This window comes from Podarcis cretensis, assembly GCF_951804945.1.
Source record: "Podarcis cretensis genome assembly, chromosome: 13".
Classification (NCBI taxonomy): domain Eukaryota; kingdom Metazoa; phylum Chordata; class Lepidosauria; order Squamata; family Lacertidae; genus Podarcis; species Podarcis cretensis.
Window position 1 is genome coordinate 16,077,357 of NC_137182.1, and position 25,369 is coordinate 16,102,725.

At 45.6% G+C, this 25,369-nt stretch overlaps 1 protein-coding gene across 1 annotated transcript in view; it reads right to left on the reverse strand.

Moving 5' to 3' along the window:
• Positions 1–25,369, reverse strand: part of PLCD3 (phospholipase C delta 3) — an 86,479-nt gene that overhangs the window by 30,220 nt on the left and 30,890 nt on the right. The window contains exons 2-5 of the mRNA XM_079949472.1: positions 18,663–18,824; positions 9,508–9,736; positions 7,299–7,428; positions 3,935–4,160 (exon numbers count right to left, since the gene is read on the reverse strand). Coding sequence (XP_079805598.1) covers positions 3,935–4,160; positions 7,299–7,428; positions 9,508–9,736; positions 18,663–18,824 — 747 coding nt within the window. The remainder of the gene's footprint in view (positions 1–3,934; positions 4,161–7,298; positions 7,429–9,507; positions 9,737–18,662; positions 18,825–25,369) is intronic.

Genomic DNA, 25,369 nt, shown 5'->3' on the forward strand with positions numbered 1-25,369 from the left:
AGATGACAATGTCAGATCACCAAACTCCTCAAAATTACAAATATCTTCCGGAAAAGGTTGCCCATACACGGTGCATCCAAACATTCTAAAAGTAGGCCAAAAATACACAATATGGAGGTCGTGCGACAGCTATCGAAAGCAGATTCCCCCTGTCTCATTCTTCCACAAGGCCAAGTTTGCAATATAATTCCTTGTTTTATAAAGTAGGGATGCTCCTCTCATCTTGCTGTTCAGTGTCAAGCAAAAATCCTGACTTGCACTGATCCAGAGTCCCCTGCTATGTGCAAAGCGGGAAACGCTAGCTTTCTGTTGGTCTCTGGCTTATTTTCCCGGTCGTCCCTCTGTTGGGCTCTGGTTTATTTTTCTGGCTAGTTGATCGACATCAAGCCAGATTTGCCATTTGGACACAGCAGGGAACTCTGTCTTTTTACCAGTCGGGATCTCCATGTTGGAAGCTGATGTGCAATGGGCAGTTGTGGAGCACGAGGCTAGATGCTGCCTCTACGCTACCCCTCCCAGCTGCAGCCGTCCTGCTGCTTGCCAGGACTAAGTAGGGCACAGGAAGCACCAGGTTGGCAGTAGCAGTGGGCACAAGCGTGGGCGCATAGATGCTTGCCACTGCTGCCAACCCGGGGTTTCTTCTGCCCTTGACACCTGCAGCCAGCACAGCATTGTATGCCAAACTCTGCAACTGGTGGAAGAAAAAGGAAGAGGCAAGAGAGGAGGACTCATTCCCACCCCTTGTTCTTAAGAAAACTATGGTTCACAAACAATGGTTGGTGACCTAGAATGATTGTACAAACCATGGTTTAAGTCTAGAATGATCATACAATCCATGGTTTATGACCTAGAATGATCATACAAACTATGGTTTAAGTCTAGAATGATAATACAAACCATGGTTCAAGTCTAGAATGATAGTACAAACCAAGGTTCAAATCTAGAATGATAGTACAAACCATGGTTCAAGTCTAGAATGATAATACAAACCATGGTTCAAGTCTAGAATGATCGTACAAACCATGGTTCAAATCTAGAATGATCGTACAAACCATGGTTTAAGTCTAAAATGATCATACAAACCAATGTGCAATGCAACAAAACATACCATGGGATGCTATTGTACTTTCTTTTCCACCACCCCACTCGACTTTGCAGTCTGCTTTTTGTGGGGGGAAGGAACAGCAGAGAAACAAAAGCATCATGATCTGTTATGTATAATCATGATTTCTGTCCCTCCCTCCTCTTTACATTCCTCTGCCTTGTTATGTTTCTTTCGACTGATGTTATTGCTGTGCCGGCTGTTTTCGTTGCAAGGTATTATGCTGTAATTATAATATGGAAAAATCAATGAAGTGTTTGTTGTTGTCGTTTTTGTTTTTTTAAAAAGCATGATGAAATTGTGTCTTTTGTGTGTGTGTGTGTGTGTGTGTGTGTGTGGAAGAGAGGATGAAGGAGATGCTGCTACTTTCACTGAGCAGCACGTATACTCTCCATAATGTGTAGTTTTGAGCCGAGGACTTCAATTTTATGGGGCGGCACACAGATTATAGCTTTCCAAAGACTCAGGGGCAGTGTAGTGTCATTATTTATATAATGCCATTTAGACATGGCGTTTTGCAAAGGACAGGAGTGCCAGACTCCTTATCTGAAAGGGCTTGCAATCTGAAAATAGCAACAGGGGGGAGATGAAAGCTGGCGAAAGCAGAGAAAGAACGTGCCATCATTACAGTTAGTTGTACTTAGGCTTGGTCGTATTTATTTATTTAGTCGTTGCATTTTTATCCCAGATTTTCCCCCGCCCCAGGAGCTCAAGGTGGCATACAAGGGTCTCTCCCAAACTCTTTTAATCCCCAAAACCAATCTGTGCTGTAGGTTAGGCTGAGAGTCTGTGAGTGGCCCAAGGTCACCCAGCAAACCACATGGTTGAGCAGGGATTTGAACCCTGGTCTCCCAGGGCCAAACTTTTTGAGTAAAAACACAAACACACACGCCATTATAACAGACAGTCGGGACTAGGCATTCTCCGCTCCAACCAAGGCTTTAGGGAAAATGTGGGTTTTGAGGAGGACTTTTAAGAAGAGGGGCGATATCACAGAGGTGTCCTGGGAGGCAGCTCCTGGCAGAAGGGTGATCAAGGAAAGGTAAAAGAAAAAAAGTTTGGATGGTTAAGTCCAGTCAAATGCGACTATGGAGTTCTGGCGCTCATTTCGCTTTCGGGCCGAGGGAGCCGGCGTTTGTCCACAGACAGCTTTCCAGGTCATGTGGCCAGCAGGACTAAACCGCTTCTGGCGCAACGGGACACCGTGACGGAAACCAGAGCACACGGAAACGCTGTTTACCTTCCCGCCGCAGCAGTACCTATTTATCTACTTGCACTGGCATGCTTTCGAACTGCTAGGTTGGCAGGAGCTGGGACAGAGCAACAGTCTGAGGCTCAGTGGTTCAGGCCACAGCGCCACCTGTGTTCCCGATCAAGGAAAGATTACCATTGTTTAAGGAAGCAGGAGTCCTTGAGACAGCTATAGGAGATGAAGCTGGACAAGCTAGGATAGCTCAGTTGTTAAGTATGAGACTCTTAATCTCGGGGTCGTCTGTTCAAGCCCCACATTGGGCAAAATGATTCCTGCTGCAGGGGGTTGGACTAGATGACCCGCAGGTCCCTTCCAACTCTACAGTTCTATGAAGCGAAGGCCTCAGGTAGGGAAGTGAGAAATAAGGAGAAGACAAGGCCATAGAGGGTTTAAAGGTGAGGTGAGAAGCTGGTGCAGGATCTGGAAGCAGACACGAAGGCAGCGGCAAACTGGAAGCAGACTCAAAGGCAGCGACAAACAAACTCATCTCCTCATCAACACAAAGAAGCCTTCCCCCTTTCTGATCTTTCATATTTGTCAGAGCTGAAAATCCCTGTTCACAACCAGATGTCGTGGAGAGCTGTAGAAGAATAGCCGATGCTCTTGAAAAGAGGCATGGCTATTGTTCCTGGTTGTATACACTGAAATGTTTAAACGTTTCTTTGATTGTACTTGAATCTTCCCACTCTGCCACCCTCTCCTGCCACACCAGCGTGGTGAGACACACCCTTTGAAAACCACTGACCTAGGGTGTGGTTTTGCAAAGGGGGTAGAGAGGGAGGGCTGTGTTTTTGCAGAGAAGCAACGCGACTGAGAATGGGAGGGTGAGCGACTGAGAATGGGAGGGTCAGCAGCAAGAATATTATTGGCCCAAAAATGGAAGCAAGAAGAACTACCAACATTAGAAGAATGGAGCATGAAATTGATGGACTACGCAGAATTAGACATGCTAACAGGAAGGATTCGAGACCGGGGGGACCAGAGGTTTACCGAAGACTGGACTAAATTTACTGAGTATCTGAAAAGTATTTGTGATGATCAGATTACGTTTGTAGGACTACAAGAAGTTCTGTGAAGTGCAATTTAAGAAATATTGTAAAAATGGAAAGGGAGAAATGATTTGTTAGAAAAGGTAAAGGCAATATTAAGTTAAGAATTGCAGGAGAAATAATCAAGACGGAAGGCTATCAGAGATGCTGAAGGAAGTCCAAACAAGGACATATGTATAATAATTTGTGTGGAATGTATTTCAAAAATTTGTATGCTAAAAATTAATTAAAAATATTATATATATAAAAAAGAGAGAATGGGAGGGTGAGGGGCAGGGGAGAGAAAATAAAACCAGGTGCTCTTATTTCTCCACAAAAATAACAATGTTCATGCAACCCACGGAAGTCTTCTCTTAGGTGAGACATCAGTCCCAAGAGAGATTTTTTTGGATTTCAGCTCCTTAACCTGCTTGTTCTTTCTGGATGTGCTTGCAGTGCATCAACACAACAAGGGCACTGCATTCATGACAAATACGACCATGCTAGAAAGTGTTCCGTCATAACCTTGAGGTGTGTGTATCGGGTTCATACCTTTCTCGTTCAACTCAAAAGTCTGGATGATTTCATGAGCCCGCTGCAAGCTGGCTTCCTCGCCCTGGTCGCGGAGAAATTCCTGCAGTTCCTCAGACGACAGCACGCGGTCCTCGCCCGAGTAACGGCGAAAGATCTCCTCCAGCTCAGGACGCGCCATCAGCCGTGTGCAGAACTCCTCAATCTCATATTCCTCCAAGCGATCGTTGTTTGATCTGTCACATTCCTAAGTGAATGAGCGAAGGAGCAGTTAAGTAAATTGCCATGGGTGGGATGGATGAGAGGAAACAGCAATTGATAAGCTCGGGTGGAGACAGGGCTGTGTGTTGTTGTTGCTGTTTAAAAGGAGGGGTGGAAGAAATAAATGGAAATTCTGCAAAGAGTACAAAATGTGTGAATCTGGATTTAGTGTACATACAGTGGTACCTCGGGTTAAGTACTTAATTCGTTCCTGAGGTCCGTTCTTAACCTGAAACTGTTCTTAACCTGAAGCACCACTTTAGCTAATGGGGCCTCCCACTGCTGCAGCGCCGCCGGAGCATGATTTCTGTTCTCATCCTGAAGCAAAGTTCTTAACCCGAGGTACTATTTCTGGGCTAGCGGAGTCTGCAACCTGAAGTGTATGTAACCTGAAGCATATGTAACCTGAGGTACCACTGTAATTTATTTTGGTGTTCCTAGGCACTGAAAGGAACAGCTACGAAAAGTACTGAGGTGGAATACAGTCATACCTTGGTCTTTGAACACCTTAGTTCTCAAACGTTTTGGTGCCCAAACGCCACAAACCCAGAAGTGAGTGTTCCAGTTTGCTAACATTTTTTTGGAAGCTGAATGTCCAACACAGCTTCCGGTTGACTGCAGGAAGCTCCTGCAGCCAATCGAAAGCCGCACCTTGGTTTTCAAACGTTTTTGGAACCGACGTCCGGAACGGATTACGTTTGAGAACCAAGGTACGACTGTATAACAGGCATTAGGATCCGGCGTTAAGGTGCCTGTTACCAGAAACCAGATTATTATAGGCAACAATACGGGGGACATGACTATAAAAATGCAGAGGGAAGAGCAACCCCCACTCTAGGGGGTTCTGGGAGAAGATAAGGGTGCAAAACCATCGTCAAGGGTGCTTAGACCAAATGGTTGTACTGAAGTCCTGGATTAACAACCCAGTAAGTCAGATAAGGCAGGCCAGAGAGCGCATGCGCAAAAGGAGGGAGCCAGTATGTGATCTGACATCCTCCTTGCCCATCATGGCTCTACAAGTGACTGCTGCACTGCATTCTGTGTGGGACAAACGTCAACCAGAATGCCACTTCCAACTAAAGTGAGGCGGTAGGAACGCCTCACTTCCAGGTAGATTCCAGGCCCAAGTCCAGATGCTGGTTCTGCCCCCCGAGACCTGACAAGGCTTGGGAGCTGCATGGCTCAGGGAGCCCCTCTCCCTACTTGCTAAGGTTCAGGTCAGGAACAGCTGAGGGCTGGCTCCAAGTTGAGGACCAGAGTCTATTCTGGTGCCTCTGGCTCTGACTAGTTGAGCCTACTCTGCTCCCAGAAAGAGACAGTTGGCAGAAGGCCTGGGGAAGAAGTAAAGGTAAAGGTAAACGGACCCCTGACCCTTAGGTCCAGTCGTGGCCGACTCTGGGGTTGCGGTGCTCATCTCGCTTTACTGGCCAAGGGAGCTGGCGTACAGCTTCCGGGTCATGTGGCCAGCATGACTAAGCTACTTCTGGAGAGCCAGAGCAGTGCACGGAAACGCCGTTTACCTTCCCACTGGAGCAGTACCTATTTAGCTACAGTGGTACCTCGAGTTAAGAATTTAATTCGTTCCGGAGGTCCGTTCTTAACCTGAAACTGTTCTTAACCTGAAGCACCACTTTAGCTAATGGGGCCTCCCGCTGCCGCTGCGCTGCTGCTGCACATTTTCTCTTCTCATCCTGAAACAAAGTTCTTAACCTGAGGTACTATTTCTGGGTTAGCAGAGTCTGTAACCTGAAGCGTACCCAAGGTACCACTGTACTTGCACTTTGACGTGCTTTCGAACTGCTAGGCTGGCAGGAGCAGGGACCGAGCAACGGGAGCTCACCCCATCATGGGGATTCGAACTGCCGACCTCCTGATTGGCAAGCCGGCCTGAGAAGGGATGAGGGCAAGACTCACTCAGCAGATAATTCAACCCAAAGTGGCAGTTGCAATCTCCCCTGCTCGCTCGTTCTTTCTTTCTTTCTTTCTTTCTTTCTTTCTTTCTTCTTTCTCTCTCTCTCTCTCTCTCTCTCTCTCTTTCTTTCCAACTTCTACTCTTTTATTTTTCAATTATTTTATTTATTATTTTCAATTTTATACATTTCAATAATTTTACAATCATTTTAACATTTCAAAACTCGACTTCCTTCCCCCCCCTCTTTCTACTGTTCCTTAAAATTATTTTTAATATTTTCTGCGTGTCCAAATTTGTTCATCTGCTTTAAATATATACTCTTATAAAACTGCAGGTTATTACAGCAATCCTGCCAATGTTTTCATCTGGATAATCCCCTGCTTTCACTGTATAATAATTTTAAAGTCTCTCCCCCGTCCTTTCTGCCTCACACTGAGGAATGTGGTCCTTCCTCAGACTAAGCCATCCCTGCCTTTCCACAGCAGCTAGAAATTATTTTCCTCGTCGCAAAGAAGGCCAGAGGAAACCCGAGAGACTGTTCCGGGAGTAAAGGCAGAAGTTCAAATATTGGCTCAAAAGAATCTGCCAAAACTTTGGCTGCAGGGCTCTCGTCTACCATTATTCTAAAAGCGTTGACATCTCATAAAGGCAAAACTGGCAGCGGGGGAGTTGGGAAAGCACAGAGTGTGTTTGCAAGAGAGACAGAGCAAAAAAAAAAAAAAAAGATAAAGGACCACTGGATAGTTAAGTCCAGTCAAAGGCGACTATCGGGTTGCGGCACTCATCTCGCTTTCTGGCCTAGGGAGCCGGTGTTTGTCCACATACAGCTTTCCGGGTTATGTGGCCAGCAGGACTAAACCGCTTCTGGTGCAACGGGACACCGTGACGGAAACCAGAGCACATGGAAACACTGTTTACCTTCCCACCGGAGTGGTACCTATTTATCTACTTGCACTGGTGTGCTTTCGAACTGCTAGGTTGGCAGGAGCTGGGACAGAGCAACGGGAGCTCACCCCGTCTTGGGGATTCGAACCGCCAAGCTTCCGATCAGCAAGCGCAAGAGGCTCAGTGGTTTAGACCACAGCGCCACCCGTGTCTCTTTACCTTAGAGACAAAGCACCCTTTGTCTAACCAAGGAGGTGTGCAGCTAGAGCCAAGCAGGTCCTGAAGCTGGAGGCAAGATGGCGTCTAGCGTACAAGGCCAGGAAGTACCTTGAAGAGCCTGTAGGCGTAGATGTCGTTCATGTCGATGTTTATCATCCGCAGCATGTTTTTGATTTCTTTGAAGCTCATCTTATTGTCTTTGTTCTTGTCAGCCTGGTGCAAGATGTCATGGATCCAAGTGGAACCTGATGTAAGGAAAGAACAAAAGGGAAAGGGAGGCACCATCCCTGGGAACTAAGGTAACAGGTCTACACCCAGGAAGAATTATTATGAGGGGAATTATTGCAGAATCAGGAACCCTTCAGCCTTAGACAAAAACACATTTCCCTGGAGCCAAGCTGTTAGACAACTCAGAGCTAATGTCTTGCAAGGAGGTATTAGCTTTGGTGATGTTTTGAAAATGCTTCGATTAGAATGTCCAGACTCATATTCAGAACTCCAGTGGCACCTCAGAAGTCAAACAGAATCTGTTCCGGAAGTCTGTTTGACTTCCAAAATGTTTGGAAACCAAGGCGCAGCATCTGATTGGCTGCAGGAAGCTCCTGCAGCCAATCAGAAGCCACGGAAGTTCTGTTGGACGTTCGGGTTCCAAAGAATGTTCGCAAACCAGAACAATCACTTCGGGGTTTGTGGCATTTGGGATCCAAAACGTTTGACTCGCAAGGTGTTCAAGATCCAAGGTAAGACTGTACTGATCATTTGTAAAAGAGAACAATATCCTAGCACATGCATTTAGGGACCTAATTGGATCTGAGGTAAATACTAAAATTACTACCTCGGTCAGTGTTTTCCAACCATGAATGCTTTGGCTTCTGTTTGCATCTCACAGGGGTTCCGTGAAATTTCACAACCTCCCACATCAAGCACTTCACTTTCAATGATTTCATATATATATATATATATATATATATATATATATATCCCAAGTTATAATTAAGAATTAACGTAGGAGTTTAACTTTGCATTTTGCAATGGTTAAATAAATTTAGAGGCCCTCCCAGACGAGTGTTTTATTGTGGCTGTATTCTGCAAACATGTCCTGGGCACAATAAGAATGCATTAATGGGTGGATTTATTCTGCTTTAGTTTGCTCTGTGATGCTTCCCTAACGCTACCACAAGATTGCTGTCCAGAAGTGCTAAAGCGCAACTAAAAAGTGGGACAAAAATAAACCAGTTACGGGACCTCAGCAGGAAGTTACGGGATGTTCACCGACTGGGAATGAAACAGTGTGACTGCCTCAAAATCTGTGCAGCCTCAAACTGTATCAAAAGTGGGATGTGTGTGACTGCCCCAATAGCATCATGAGCACAAATCATCATGAATGTGCAACAAGAAGGGCATCTTGAGGGGGCTTTAGTAAGGGGATTTTTGAAAACTTTGCTTGAGGGGAGCAAGGAGAGGGGATTAGGGTTCTGCAGGCTAATGCAAAGTATGACGGATTCCTCAGACAAAAAAGAACTGAAAACAACTACTGTAAACTTTCATGTTCTTATTTTTACCAAGGAAGTTAAAAGTAGTGGAATTTCAAGTTCAGAGAGAGAGATCTGAATTTTTCTCCATTAGTATACAGTGGTACCTCGGTTCTCAAACGTCTCTGTTGTCGGAACCCGAACACCAAAAACCCAGAAGTAAATGCTTCCGTTTTTGAATGCACCTTGGAAGTCAAATGGCTTCATGTTTTTTGATTTTCGCAAATGCATTTGCAGCCAGCCCTTTGCGCCTCGGTTTTCGAACGTTTCGGAAGTTGAAAAGTCTTCTGGAACGGATTACTGTATTTTTCGCTCTATAGGATGCACTTTTTCCCCTCCAAAAATTAAAGGCGGGGGGGGGGGAAATATTTTTTTTTTTTTAATTGATTCCCCCCCCTAAAAACTAGGTGCACCCTATGGTCCGGAGCGCCTTATAGAGCGAAAAATACGGTATGTTCGAGAATCAAGCTACCACTGTACCTCCAATACACTACCAGCTCACAGATTTAAACAAGCTCTGATCTCACCTTCTAGGAACCTTCTCCAAATGCGGTTCCACAAACCATTTAAAGCCTTGTTGTCTGGGCTTTGTCGCTAAAGCTCTTTCCTGTACCAAAAGCTGCAGGCTGGCCCTTCTTTGTGGCAGACTGAGGCAACCGCCTCAGGCGGCCAAAATAAGGTGTCAATGAAACAGCAGCAAATCTTTAAGTTATTTGATTTATGTTTCCTGGCGCCTAAGGACTGACACAATCGCTGCGCTCAAGCGGCTTGAACAGAAAGGATATTGTTCGAGCTTCTCTCGCTGGCTCATGGCTTCGCCCCTGGCCATCAGTTTTGTGAGCCCTCGCACCCATCGCTGAGCATCGTCCACACTCCGGGCAGCTAGGTCCAGGTTTTTCCGCTTGCCCCTGAAGACAATGGTGAAGCATTGCTGCTCGGGGAAAGAGCCGCCGAATTTCCGAAGCCCCTCCGACTGATAACCTTCTCGCACGCTTTCGATGTGTAGGATGGAGACTGGAAGACAAGACAGGGATGCAGGACTGCGTACAGAAATCAGGGACAGAACAAGATCCCAGGCTGCATGCTTCAGGCTTGATCACTTTGGTGCACCAACTGCAAGGCTGTTGGTTTAAAGTTAACAATCCAGTTCCGATCTCCAAACTCAAGTCTTAGCAACTTCACTGGGGCTTTAAAAAGGCTGCAGCTCAAGGCCACATTGCCACTGTTTGGGGGCAGAATTTGATCACATACTGGCAAATTACAGGTGATTGGGAGGTAATGTGCAAGAAACCTGCTTCTTCAAAAGCAGGGTGGATAAAAATCCATGTTTTTTTAAAAAAAATCAACAAAATATTATTATTTTTTATTTAAATTGGATTTTTAAAATAAAATGCTTTTGGAGGAAAAATCTTTCTAAAGATAGTTTTCTATTTAAGTTACATTATAGTCCAAAGGTTATTCATTAGGAAATAAGGGTTTGTTTTAAGTTTTTCATGTGCACTAAAACTCAGTTTTAATTGATTTTAATTGATTAACCGCATCAGTTTTTTAATTGATTAACCGCATCAGTTAACAAACATGGATACATATGCTATAATGTTATTGTTTTAGTTAAATAAATTGTTTAGTTATTAAGGAAATGATTATTTTTCTCCTTCCAATAAAGTACAGCAGAAAAGCTGTCTAAGTATAAAGAGTTAACTTACTAAACCTCACAATAATTTCATAATTATCTGTCTATGTATTTCTAATAGTATAACCAAATCAGTAATTTTTGATATACTGTAACTGTAAAAACTACTCTGAAAATTTATTCCAAAAATGAAACCTTCATCTGGTTGTAAATATTAAGATTATACCAGCAAGAATGAGTCTTTCTGTAAAAAAATGATTCAAATCAAGTCTTACCGACTAGTGATTTAAATTAAATCAAATCCACCCTGTTCAAAAGATTCACCTTTTTGCAATAAGGAAAATGCACTGTAAAGTACAGGACAACACTTGCTTTGACACAATTTCATCTAGCCTCCTTGCACACAATTCAGGCAAATGCTCAATAAATTGGTAGTCTGAAACACTCTCAGTCAGAATTATATTATGATTATTAATTACCCATGCTTCATCCAAAGGGCCCAGGGCTTTATTAGGACTCAACCACGCTAAAACCTGCTCTTTAATGCTCTTGGCAATCCACAAAAAAAAAATTAAAAATCCAAATTGCCTTTTCATAGATCATAGAATTGTAGAGTTGGAAGGGACCCTAAGGGACATCTAGTCCAGCCCCCTGCAATGCAGGAATCTGCAGCTGTCGAACCTGCAACCTTGGCGTTATCAGCACCATGCTCTAGCCAGTTGAGCTATCTAGGCTTTTGTTCCGATTCAGCATGAAAGAGTGGGCTTTCCTAGGAAAACAGCAGGAGATATAACATGTACTGGGAAAGTATGGAACTACACAGGGCAAAAGTTAAGTGTGGATGAGCGAGCCCTTAAGTCTCTGTGAAACAATATAATAATAATAATAATAATAATAATAATAATAATAATAATATAATGATAATGATGATGATGATGATGACTGGGTCACCCCAGCGACTCTGGGGGGCTTCCAACAAAACACTAAAATACAATAACCTATTAAACATTAAAAACTTCCCTAAACAGGGCTGCCTTTAGATGTCTTCTAAAAGTTTGGTAGTTGTTTTCCTCTTTGACATCTGGTGAGATGGTGTTCCACAGGGCAGGTGCCACTACCGAGAAGGCCCTCTGCCTGGTTCCCTGTAACTTGGCTTCTCGCAGCGAGGGAACCACCAGAAGGCCCTCGGTGCTGGACCTCAGTCTCCGGGCAGAACAATGGGGGTGGAGACGCTCCTTCAGGTATACTGGACCGAGGCTGTTTAGGGCTTTAAAGGGCAGCACCAACACTTTGAATTGTGCTCGGAAACGTACTGGGAGCCAATGTAGGTCTTTCAAGACCGGTGTTATATGGTCTCAGCGGCCGCTCCCAGTCACAAGTCTAATATCTTCCTCAAACAACCAAAAGATCATTGCCTCAATCGCAAGACTCCTTCCCCACAGCGGTATATGTGACATTCTGTGCAATGCTTCCAGACCTTTGCTGGCTTTCAACTTTCATAGCTGTTTTTAGTTTATGGGCCTGATAAAACTACGTTTACAACTACCCTTTATTTTTTCATTGAAATATGTGCACCTCCCCTGTCCTAGACAGTCGCACCTTGGAAGCCGAACGGACGCCATACCGGAAGCCCATTCAGCTTCCAAAACGTTCGGAAACCAAAGCGTGGCTTCCGATTGGCTGCGGGAATCTGCCGCAGCCAATCAGAAGCCCCGTCGGATGTTCAGCTTCTGGAAATAGTTCACAAACCGGACCACTCACTCCCGGGTTTGCAACATTCGGGAACCAAAACGTTCAGGAACTATATGCTGTTGGACTTCCAAGGTACGACTATACTGGGAGACACCTCTCTCATTTTAAAAGCAGCGAATTTGCAAAAAGACTATATTACTGGACCAGTATTGCTCCTCCCTCTGCCCTCTAACAGAGTGACATGGCAAGAGTGGGGAGGGCTCCCATTGCAGGTGCCTGCGCACACTTACAAAATTGTACACAGAAACCCTCAAAGCAAGTTGCTAAACGACATTTTACAGTACTCGTTTGTCCACAAATTCTTCTTGCACCAACCCAGCCCAAAACAAGCTTTCAAATTCCATTCTGTTCCCTACTCTATTGTCTCTGGGGGTGGTGTGGGGTGGGCAACCAAGGAAAACAACCCAACCCACACCCTTCCTTGCACCACACCCTGACTTAGGTGTTAATGAGCCATAAGTAACTGAAAGTTGAAGTCGGGTTCAAGGAGCAAGTATTTCCTGCTTCGGGCAAGGCACTAGGTTCAAACCTTGCCTCTGCCATACTCAAGCTGAGCTTAGGGCTTGGTCACAGTTATTTTTAACGCTGTTCTTTCCAGACACACACACACACACACACACACACACACAGCCCTGGAGGGTTGGCCAAGGGCGAGCGCAGCTCTGGGGCCAAAAACGACGTTAAAGTACATTTTCAAAATTAGCAACAAAAAGACCCTCCAAACCCAGTACAGTGGTATCTCAGGTTACATACGCTTCAGGTTACAGACTCCGCTAACCCAGAAATAGTGCTTCAGGTAAAGAACTATGCTTCAGGATGAGAACAGAAATTGTGCTGCAGCGGCGCGGCGGCAGCAGGAGGCCCCATTAGCTAAAGTGGTGCTTCAGGTTAAGAACAGTTTCAGGTTAAGAACGGACCTCCAGAACAAATTAAGTACTTAACCTGAGGTAAAGGTAAAAGGTAAAGGTACCCCTGCCCGTACGGGCCAGTCTTGTGAGACTCTGGGGTTGTGCGCCCATCTCACTTAAGAGGCCAGGGGCCAGCGCTGTCCGGAGACACTTCCGGGTCACGTGGCCAGCGTGACATCGCTGCTCTGGCGAGCCAGAGCCGCACACGGAAACGCCGTTTACCTTCCCGCTGGTAAGCGGTCCCTATTTATCTACTTGCACCCGGAGGTGCTTTCGAACTGCTAGGTTGGCAGGCGCTGGGACTGAGCAGCGGGAGCGCACCCCGCCGCAGGGATTCGAACCGCCGACCTTTCGATCGGCAAGTCCTAGGCGCTGAGGCTTTAACCCACAGCGCCACCTGCGTCCCTTAACCTGAGGTACCACTGTACAAATTTGTGGGAGCAGGACTGCATCTCTTGTCATCGGTGATGTCACCGGCACTATCCAATAGGTGCCTGCATCAGTTGCATTTCAAACCACTCAGCAATCTGAGGACCAAACAAGAGACACCATCCGTGGAACAGGAAATCGGGCGAATGGCTCTTAAAAAGTAAACAGACCGTACTGTGTGGGATGGGGTGCTTGCTCCAGATCGAGACCTCGGCAAGGGGGAGCGCCTGTGATCCTTTCCTCTCCACTGTGACAGAGATTGGGACTCTTGCACCTGCTATTTGTATAGCAATCAGGCCTTTCTCCCAACATCAGATTCTTCTATACTTATTTGTTGAGCGCAACCAACTTCTATGTCATCCCTGAAACTGATACCCTTTCTTTGAAAATGCTGTTCAGCTGTTGCAAACATTGTGCTGTTTCCTGTTATTCTCTTCCATTCTTTCTCTGAGTTTTGTTATCTTTTTCTCTCTCTTCCCCTCCCTGACATCCAGTAACAGAACATTTCCTTGTGTTTTGTTTTTGCCTCACTCCACCCGGACACAGCATGACAAGGCAGTGTGCTCCTCGCAGCGCAGCCATGTTGCTCTATGCAATCTAAGTTAAACTTCCCAGGGGAAAAAAATCCAATTATTCATTTATTTATTTTTTTAAAAACCCACATCCTAAGGGCCGTGGTTGTTGTACATTACAAAATCATTTGAGAGTTGAGGAGGAAAAAAGAAATAACAGCCCTCCATGGATTTAGTTCTTGCCGGCCGGGATGCTACCACGCAGCTTTAGGAATTCAACTTTTGAACCTCTGCAACCTCCCCTTCGCTGATGCCAACAGCTAATCTTTGACAAAAGTGGCACAAAATGCTGCATATCTCAAGCTCCATCCTTTCAAAGTTCCATACAGGATTCATATCCGACTTATAAACTAAACAGAAATCCAAAGCCTTGGTGATGGACAGGCAGAGAGGGGCACAGCATAAAACGCTTGCACAAGATGATCTGATGCCAATTTCATTTTTAATCATTTTAATCCCGGGCGAGACAAAAAGTCTAGCAAGCTGTTCCCACTTGCAGAGAAAAGATAACAGGGGAATCAAAGCAGGCGCAAAGCTCAGCAACAGAGCATCTGCCTTGTGCGCGGAGAGTCCCAGGTTCAAACCGTATAAAAGGTAAAGGTAAAGGACCCCTGGATGGTTAAGTCCAGTCAAAGGCGACTATGGGGTTGTGGCGCTCATCTCGCTTTCAGGCCGAGGGAGCCGGTGTTTGTCCACAGACAGCTTTACGGGTCATGTGGCCAGCATGACTAAACCGCTTCTGGCACAACAGGACACCATGAGGAGTGCCAAAGCGCATGGAAACGCAGTTTACCGCCACATCGGTATCTATTTATCTACTTGCACTGGCGAGCTTTCGAACTGCTAGGTTGGCAGGAGCTAGGACAGAGCAACGGGAGCTCACCCTGTCGCAGGGATTTGAACTGCTAACCTTCCGATTGGCAAGCCCAAAAGGCTCAGTGGTTTAGACCATAGCGCCACCCGCATCCCTATAGACCTTCTTGAGTGTTCAGATCAGCAGAGAAGTGGGGTGGTGGCCTATAAGAAGGTAGTCTCTGTGGCAGCCCCTAAATTGTGGAATTCCCTCCTCACATCTGACATCTTCACTACGAGGCCTTCAGCAAATGCTGAAAACACGCCTTGTGTTGTGTGTTTTAAGGACCCACCCTATTGCTTTTCCCCCCGGCCAATGAATTTTTATTGAGTTCCAATTTCTCTTAACAAATATCAGATTTAATCCATAATTTAAAAGTTGACTTCCATGGTGTTGTTCTTCCCATTCTTCTTTGCTGCATTATAATTTTTTCTATTCCACAGTTCTTCCATTGCTATTACAGTGGTACCTCGGGTTAAGCACTTAATTCGTTCCGGAGGTCCATTCTTAACCTGAAACTGTTCTTAACCTAAAGCACCACTTTAGCTAATGGGGCCTACCGCCGCCGTGCCGCCGCCGGAGCACGGTTTCTGTTCCCATCCTGAAGCAAAGTTCTTAACCTGAGGTACTATTTCTGGGTTAGCAGAGTCTGTAACCTGAAGTGTATGTAACCTGAGGTACCACTATATATTTTGTTGTCCTTCTGTTGCTCAAAATCTAATCCTGCCCATGATTCCATTTAACGTGCAATAGTTCAAGATGCCCAAATAGGGAGTTTATTCTTTCAGGTCCATTTCATCCCTTGAACTCGACTTTGCTGTCAACTTTGCCATGTCCACATTAAGTTTTTCAAAATACTTTTTCTTTATGTTACTATTCCTCCTTCTTGCAACCTATGTGCACACAATGCTGGCCACTCGTTCTATGTACATCCATAGATTTGTTTGTTTGTTTCGTACATCCACCGATTAATTCACTTCTTTCAAACATCCATTCTTGTTGCTTTCCACACCGTTGAATGGGGGGATAGGTATAACTTCCTTAGGTAAAGGTAAAGGGACCCCTGACCATTAGGTCCAGTCGTGGCCGACTCTGGGGTTGCAGTGCTCATCTCGCTTTATTAGCCGACGGAGCCAGCGTACAGCTTCCGGGTCATGTGGCCAGCATGACTAAGCCACTTCTGGCGAACCAGAGCAGCGCACGGAAACGCCATTTACCTTCCCACCGGAGCGGTGCCTATTTATCTACTTGCACTTTGACGTGCTTTCAAACTGCTAGGTTGGCAGGAGCAGGGACCAAGCAACGGGAGCTCACCCCGTCGCAGGGATTCGAACCGCTGACTTTCTGATCTGCAAGTCCTAGGCTCTGTGGTTTAACCCATAGCACCACCCGCGTCCCTCATAACTTCCTTAGAGAATGCATTAATTAAAACTTACCCCCATTCTCTTCCTTGTCATCCTTATTTCTACAGTGTGCTGGGGACCCACCCTATTCCTGTGACTGCAAATTGTTCTTATCTCTGAATTTTAAATTGATATAACCCACCTGGTGAAAGAGTGGGTAATAAATTTAATCAATATTGTCCCTGGCGTCTCTGGGTGGGGCTGGATATATCCCCTTTTCCGAAAACATGGAGAGCTTTTACTAGTCAGGTGTACTCAGCTAAATGGATAACCGGCCTGATGCACTGTAAACACAGCTTTCTCTGTTGCTCGGTAGCACTGGCTGTTCAAACATGGTCGCAACCAGAGCTGAATGCACAGTTTTTCCATCTCACTGTGTGACAATGTGCTGTACACACGACATCATCCCTAAGTCATCCCTGTCCCCATTTTTAGTTGCCAATCTAAAGCGGATTCAAGGAAGTTATAGTCCGTTTGGGCTGAAACTGCACCTCTCCATTGCACGTTGTATGCATTTGTACACAGATTGTGCTTTTGCTTGAGATCAGATGTCAAGGAAATAAACAACTATCTGACTTTTGAAGGCAGCCCTGTTTAGGGAAGGTTTAAATGTTTGATGTTTTATCACTTTTATTGCTTTTGCTTGACATCAGATGTCAAGGAAATAAACAACTATCTGACTTTTAGATGACATCTGAAGGCAGCCCTGTTTAGCGAAGTTTTTAATGTTTGATGTTTTATCACTTTTATTGTTATTATTATAAATATTAATATTCTGTTGGGAGCCACCCAGAGTGGCTGGGGTATAAATAGTAAATTGTTGTAGTTGCAGCAGGTTGTTGTTGTTGTCATTAATTATTATTACAGTGGTACCTCTGGTTAGAAACTTAATTTGTTCTGGAGGCCTGTTCTTAACCTGAAACTGTTCTTAACCTGATGTACTACTTTAGCTAATGGGGCCTCCCACTGCCGCCATGGTGCAATTTCTGTTCTCATCCTGAGGTAAAGTTCTTAACCCGAGGTACTGCTTCCAGGCTAGTGGAGTCTGTAACCTAAAGTGTTTGTAACCTGAGGTACCGCTGTATTATTATTAGTATACCGCCCTACACCCGCAAGTCTCAGGGCGATTCACAACATAAAATCACAAAATATATACTGGTAATTAAAAAAACAAGAACAACCCAATAATACCCCCTTTCTCCAAAACATTTTAAAAGGGCATTGAATGTCAATCGGGGGGGGGGGGAGACGTTTTTGCACGGTGCCTAAAGCTGTATAATGAAGGCACCAGCCAAACCTTCCAGAAATAGAGAGCCACCACTGAAAAGGCCCATTTTCGTTTTGCCACCCTCCTGTGGAGGAAGTGCACGAAGAAGGGCCTCAGAAGATGATCTCAGGGTCCAGGTGGGTTCATATGGAAAGAGGCGGTCCTTGAGGTTTTGTGGTCCTGAGCTGTTTAAGGTTTCATAAGTCAAAATCTACTGGGTCGGACATTGCACGCCTGTGCCACTCAATCTCCCTGTCTGCGAGTGAAATTGGCAAAATGCAAAGCACAGTTGCTTAGCTGCCTGCTTACACCAATGCACACAACATATCCCTTGTATATCAATATAACACCACACCAGTTTCCAGCCTCTCTCTTCTGAAAAACAGAAAAAATATGTACAGTATATATCTTAAATATATACTAATTGAGGGGATGGGAACAGGAAAAACCACTGGGCACTAGTTTGAAGACGATAGTTCCATAATGGTGGCAATCTCAGAGGGGAAGGAAACCCCACAATGTTAGCTGAAGATAAATACGCCTTAAGCTTCCTGATCTGTCATAAGCACCAGAAGAAAAGTCTTTGGGAACTATAAACAAATGCAATTATCTCCTTCTTCCAGTGTAGTCCTCTCCCCTGCCAGGGTTCCCGAGTCACAATCATTTCTCCTCACCGCAAACCTTACTATGATTCTGTGCTTTTGGCTTTTAACGCCCCTGGATTGCCTGAGACAAGGAAGATTGGCTTATTGAGCATTCATCCTGATTTGTTTGCAGGGAGATAAGACAATGTTGACTTATTAAATGAGCATATTCATTATGCTTTGTTTGTGAGGAGATTAGTTATCCACTGCATTCTCCCGCAGTTTCCTTATTGCAAAAATGTCTGATCTGTTTGTTGCCGAAGACCTCTCACTCTGAATTTGCTGGCACGTGTTCCCACCTGAAAATAGGGACAGTCTGGAAGCGTCCCGAGTTCAAAGTACTTGAGAAAACAGCAATATTTTTAAGTATTTCAACTAAAAGGTTTACCACTTCTAGACCTCCTAAAATTATTCCGGATTTGCCCGGCTAGTCTGGATTTGAAGAGTACATACACAAACAGACACGCTCAGATACTTACAGACATGTTTGGAGTAAGCCTTCTTGAAACGGGTCTCAAACCAGATGGTCATTCCATCTTCCTGCAGCCGATATATTCTTTGCTTCTGTGCCGGCTTGGCCTTGACTTTCCAAAAGGGGGACCCTTTCAGCATTACCTTGATATCTTCATCGTCTGTCAGGCCTGCCCAGAGAAAAGAGAAAGGGAATGGTAGCAGCTATAAAACCCACAATGAACCTAACATACATTTCCGATCTGAAGAACACACTTCTATTCACCAGTGCTTGATCTGAGCCACAATTCAGCCCTGGAACTCTGTTCAGAATGCTACCCCTGAAACATAATGTAAAACGTTCACGTGAAAAAGAGTTCCTCTAAACACGTGCAAAGTGCCTTTTCCTTTCAACCTCAGTCAGTCAACACTCTCTGGATTAAGAGGATTAAAAACAAAATTTAAAAAGTGTTGCAAACTCCCAACCCTGCCACCATGCACTTAAAAAAAAATAGCCTGCATTTTGAAAAGCCATTAGAATTTCAAAATTCTCTTTGGAAACAGCATAAATCTAGTCAGTGATGAAATGTGTGGAATTCTAGTCCTTGGTGCACAATAACCAAGCCTAGACTTTCACAACTTCTGAATCACTTTCAGGCCTGCTGGGTCAGAGGAAATGACATGGTTTACAGTAGACCAGTAGCAGATTTAGATTTAGATTTAGATTTAGATAAATTTATTGTCATTGTCCGTATATACACAGTATACACAACAACGAAAATCAAACACCCAAGACCGGATTCACATACACATTTGCACGTATCTCCAACACTCTCATCCTATTCAGACATAATCTATTAAAACATACATAATCCAGAATATAACACAACCTATTAGAAGCATAGCATAACCTAAAACCTATCTCATTCCTTACTACTCACTGCTTGCTATTTCTTACAACTGGCCCTGAGATCATTGTTTAGTGCAATCAGAGCTCTTGGATAGAAACTATTTAGGAGGCATGTGGTTCGTGTTTTCATTCTGCAGCTGTCTTAAGCAACAATGGAGTGCACCTCTGAGGGTGAAATCAAACTGCTGCATTAGCAACACTGAAGTGACCTCCCCGGGGTGCAAGCCTGGACAGTGCTTATGGAGATTGTGTATGGAAATCTTGGGCTGCCCAGATTACAAGACACCGCTCCCTGCCTTACTGCGGTTCAGAGGAGGGCAGAACAACAGACTTGGCAGCAGCTGGGCTGCAGGAGTTGCTGGAGAGGCATACAAGGCAACATCCAACTGTCATAGGGACTCTACTCCGGATTATGTTGCATTTACTCCTTAATAATAATAATAATAATAATAATAATAATATAATAATAATAATAATAATTTATTATTCCCACCCTGCCCAGTATGTACAGTATATATATAGGCTGGGCTTCCCCAGCCACTCTAGGCGGCTTCCAACAAAGTACAGTGGTACCTCAGGTTAAGTACTTAATTCGTTCCAGAGGTCCGTACTTAACCTGAAACTGTTCTTAACCTGAAGCACTACTTTAGCTAATGGGGCTTCCTGCTGCTGCTGTTGTGCCGCCACCGTGCGATTTCTGTTCTCATCCTGAAGCAAAGTACTTAACCCAAGGTAATATTTCTGGGTTAGCGGAGTCTGTAACCTGAAGCGTATGTAACCCGAAGCGTATGTAACCTGAGGTACCAGTGTATTAAAATACAGTAATCTGTTAAACATTAAAAGCTTCCCTAAAGAGGGCTGCCTTCAGATGTCTTTTCTTCTGGGCAAACCACCGCAGAAGAAGCACAATGTGTTCCCCAACCAGCAGTACCACCTCTTCCCTAACACCCCAAAAGACCAGAGCAAGAGGCCATGCTTGAAATGGCCCGAGGCAAGGCAAAGCAAGGCAGATGGCCACCCTGCGAGATCAGTTGCTTGGGGGGAGGAACACAACTTGGACCCACAGCGGTTAGACAGAGCCAGCCAGGCCTAGCTGGGCTGCCATCTTTAACTATTATACTGGGGGCAGTGCATCCCAGGAGATATTAGGGCTACATACATATGGCTTCCCCCAAAGAATTCTGGGAACTGCACAATGGTACCTCGGGTTAAGAACTTAATTTGTTCTGGAGGTCCGTTCTTAACCTGAAACTGTTCTTAACCTGAAGCACCACTTTAGCCAATGGAGCCTCCTGCTGCTGCCGTGCCGCTGCTGCACGATTTCTGTTCTCATCCTGAAGCAAAGTTCTTAACCCGAGGTACTATTTCTGGGTTAGCAGAGTCTGTAACCTGAAGCGTCTGTAACCTGCTGCTATTTTCTTTCGGTTCTCCACCGCTGGCTCTTCCTACTGAGGTTTGATGCAAACTTTTCTGGCAGGGCGTAAAAAAAAGATGGAGAAGCCAAGAATCTTAAGAGGAGGAAGAAGCAGGAAATCTGGAAAAAGCATTGGTGCTTTCTGCTGGAACGGGACTGAGAGGCCCCATAATGCAAATATGCACAGATAGTTTGGGAGAGGCAGCAGAAGACAGTGAGTAAGATCCTCAGATGATCTCTTGGCTACAGAGCTATGAAAACCACAAAGGGGAGGAGAGCCAGGAGGACTGCATTCAGCACTTAAGCCTCGGTGGCAGGGATTAACAGACCGCATCAATGGCTGTTGTTTGCTGTTGGGTTTAGCGGCCCTCCCTGGGCAACAGTGCTAAGGTTTGTTTTATGTTTCTTCCAAAGTTGACATCTTTTCCCTTCCTGACCCCAGCTCAACTCACTCCCCACATATATTCAACGTTCTAGTGAGAGCTGGACCATAAAGAAGGCTGATCGCCGAAGAATGGATGATTTTGAATTATGGTGCTGGAGGAGACTCTTGAGAGTCCCATGGACTGCAAGAAGATCAAGCCTATCCATTCTGAAGGAAATCAGCCCTGAGTGCTCACTTGGAAGGACACATCCTGAAGCTGAGGCTCCAGTACTTTGGCCACCTCATGAGAAGAGAAGCCTCCCTGGAAAAGACCCTGATGTTGGGAAAGATGGAGGGCACAAGGAGGAGGGGACGACAGAGGACGAGATGGTTGGACAGTGTTCTCAAAGCTACCAGCATGAGTTTGACCAAACTGCGGGAGGCAGTGGAAGACAGGAGTGCCTGGCGTGCTCTGGTCCATGGGGTCACGAAGAGTCGGACACGACTAAACGACCAAACAACAACAACAAGGCGGAATTTAAAATTATATATATTCTATTATAGTGAGAGAGATCTTGAGCACAGAGTGCATATGGCTTTTCTTCCAATGTCTACATTGCAAGGGGTTGGACTAGATGGCCCCTGGGGTGTCCCTTCTGGCTCGACACTTATAGGATTCTATGAAACCTGGCCTGCACTCTGCCAGAAGAATTATGCTGGCTTCTTGAAATCAACATGCAGCAGCGTTTCTGGGAGTTTCTCACCCCCAAGGAAGCATGTTGTCAAAGGTACTCTGTACATGCTCAAAGGCATTCTGCCCCAGGTACCAACATTTTAAAAAACCACCCACATTGTGGGAAATGTAATGTACAACTGAAAGGGAAAAAACCAGAACAGAACCTGTTATTGAAATTTGGGGTTGTCTACCGTCAGTGTGAAAATGTTCAGAAAAACCTATTGTAGAAAATACGTGGTTTCGATGTGTGGGAAGCCTGTTGTAAGCGCTGGAGACTTTGCAGCTGATACAATGGTAATATGCTGCGGCAGACAGCAAACACGGAAGTAATTTATATGATATTTTACATGTTCTGTACCTTTATATGTATCTGCAGGTGGCTCAAGCAAGCAAGCCAAGCTGCACACTTCTGGGGGAGGGCAATGCATAAGCTGTGTTCAGACGCCTGCCTGAAGATACAATAGTGGATAGGGGAAAGGGAATATGAATGCAAGCCGCCTGGATCTTACCATGTTGAGTGGGAAAGGGCTTTTACTCAAGTTCACCTGAACGTACGTAGAACTCTCTGCACAACTGGGGACCCTGCTTTTTTCAGCTCCTTGATTGTGTGGAAGGTTCTACTCGCGGTCAAAATTACACAAGTCAAAGCCTCCAAAAGGGCAGATTCACATGGGGAAGGCTTGAATGCATGACCCCAGTCCATAGTTTGCATGATTGTGTGTGCCAAAAAGTGCTAAAATAAAATAAAATTTATTAGTTATACCCTGCCCATCTGGCTGGGTTTCCCCAGCCACTTTGGGCAGTTCCCAACAGAATATTAAAAGCACAATAAAACATCAAACATTAAAAAGTTCCCTAAACAGGGCTGCCTTCAGATGTCTTCTAAGAGTCAGATAGTTGTTTATTTCCATGACATCTGATGGGATGGTGTTCCATAGGGCGGGTGTCACCACCAACAAGGCCCTCTGCCTGGTTCCCTGTAACCTCACTTCTCGCAGGGAGGGAACAGCCAGAAGGCCCTCAGAGCTGGACCTCAGTGTCCAGGCTGAACAATGGGGGTGGAGACGCTCCTTCAGGTCTACTGGGCCAAGGCTGTTTAGGGCTTTAAAGGTCAGCACCAACACTTTGAATTGTGCTTAGAAACATACTAAAACACCTCTATAGGCAGGTGAGACTTACAGAAGTACAAGTGGGATCTGCAACTAAACATTGCAGTGTGGAATTCTCCTGCTTAGGTTTCCAGCCAACCAGCCATGCCCACTTCCAGGATATTCCATTCCTTGGGAGTTCTTCATTGTACCTCAATAGTTAGTGCTCTGTGCCCATTGAACATGCAAAATCCTTATTTGTTTTGGGGTTTCCCCAACTGTGTCCTGCTTGGAGTTTTTGTTACGGATCCGTCTATCTTGAGAGACAACGGAGTATGCATCCAGGGTGAAGTCAAATCACAGCAGCAGCTGAGGACAGGCTTAAATTAATGGGCCTCGGATACTCTGGTCTATGCATGTCAATGGGTCTAACTCTGAGTAAGTCTAATGCTACCTAAAGGTAAAGATAAAGGGACCCCTGACCATTAGGTCCAGTCGTGACTGACTCTGGGGTTGCAGTGCTCATCTCGCTTTATTGGCCGAGGGAGCCAGCGTACAGCTTCCGGGTCATGTGGCCAGCATGACTAAGCCGCTTCTGGCAAACCAGAGCAGCGCACGGAAATGCAGTTTACCTTCCCGCCGGAGCGGTACCTATTTATCTACTCGCACTTTAACATGCTTTCGAACTGCTAGGCTGGCAGGAGCAGGGACCGAGCAATGGGAGCTCACCCCGTCGAGGGGATTCAAACCGCCGACCTTCTGATCGGCTAGTCCTAGGCTCTGTGGTTTAACCCACAGCACCACCCGCTGCCTACTTTTTGTACTTCTGCAAACCTTTGGGCTCCTTCACACCTGCAAATACTCCGTGCCGTCCGCACAAAACCTGGCTGCTTGTGGGTGGGCGGTGCTGTTTTGACTACATATGGAATGTCACTCAATGTGTATTAGTACACATTGATGCTGATGCAGAAAACCTCCCTCCGCCGACAGAACCGACCCCTTCCAACGTTGTGTATGTTCCATCAGAAATCGTGGTTATATTTATCCTGCTGCTTCTCCCTATGGCTTCGGCCTTTTTTGGAAGCAGACTGCAACTTGATTTCCTGGACGGCGATTAAGTGTCAGTGTTGTGCAACGTTGCAGACCTCCTTTGGGGAGGTGGGAGGGAAAAAAACTCTGATGCTCAGACGTGCTGCTAGCCTGGGTGGTCAACAGAGACCCGAAGCAGAATATAACTCACTAGCAGCTACTCTCCAGCCATCCTCCTTTTTTCCCTTTCAGGGCTGTCCTTGCACATGTGCCAAGAGTGCCCGAGAGCACGGCCGGTCCCAAAGGAGAATCGAATGTGGTGCTCTTCAGGAGAAATCATGCCACGTGGCTTAGATTGAAAGAGCGGCTGTAGAAGTAAAAGGAGCTTTATTGGGTTCAGGGCAGGGAACCTGAGGTGCTGGATGTAAAAGGCAGTGTGCTCAGCGTGGCCAAAGGATGCAAGATACATGCTGGCTACTCCGACAGCTCCCTGGGGCTTTCAACCCAAGGAGCTACCGTATTTTTCGCTCTATAGGACGCACTTTTCCCCCCTCCAAAAATGAAGGGGAAATGTGTGTGCGTCCTATGGAGCAAATGCAGGCTCCTTGGCTTCAGCGATAGCAACGGGAAGCCTCCGAAGCGCAGAGGTAGCGCTCTCTCCACACTACGGAGGCTCCGGGACCAACCTGATTCACGCTTCCCAAAACAATCGCGTGGACTGGAACGGAGTTATCCTCCAGTTTTCACATCCCTCCAAATTCCATGATACAATCCCTAAATTGTCCTGCAGCTCCCCAGATATTGTTGGACTTCATCTCCGAGCAGCCCTAGCCGGGAGGCCAATAATCAGAGATGCTTATGGAGAGAAATTATAACTTATGGTCTGAGTGTGGGGTTTGGGAGCTGCACAGTCAGGGAAAAAACAATGCTGTCCAGGGTTGTAAAGACTGCGGAGAGAATAACTGGATGCACTCTCCCTACCTTGGATCAAATCTATGTTTCCAGGTGCCATAAGAAAGCTGCAGAGATAGCGCAGGATAGTGCGCATCCCGGAAATGATCTCTTTCAGCTTCTGCCTTCTGGAAGAAGGTACGGGGTTATAAAGACTAGGACTAGCCACCTGAGAAACAGTTTCTATCCAAATGCGATTTTGGTTTTAAACGCAGTGTAAGGTAGTCTCGGACGCAGGTGGCGC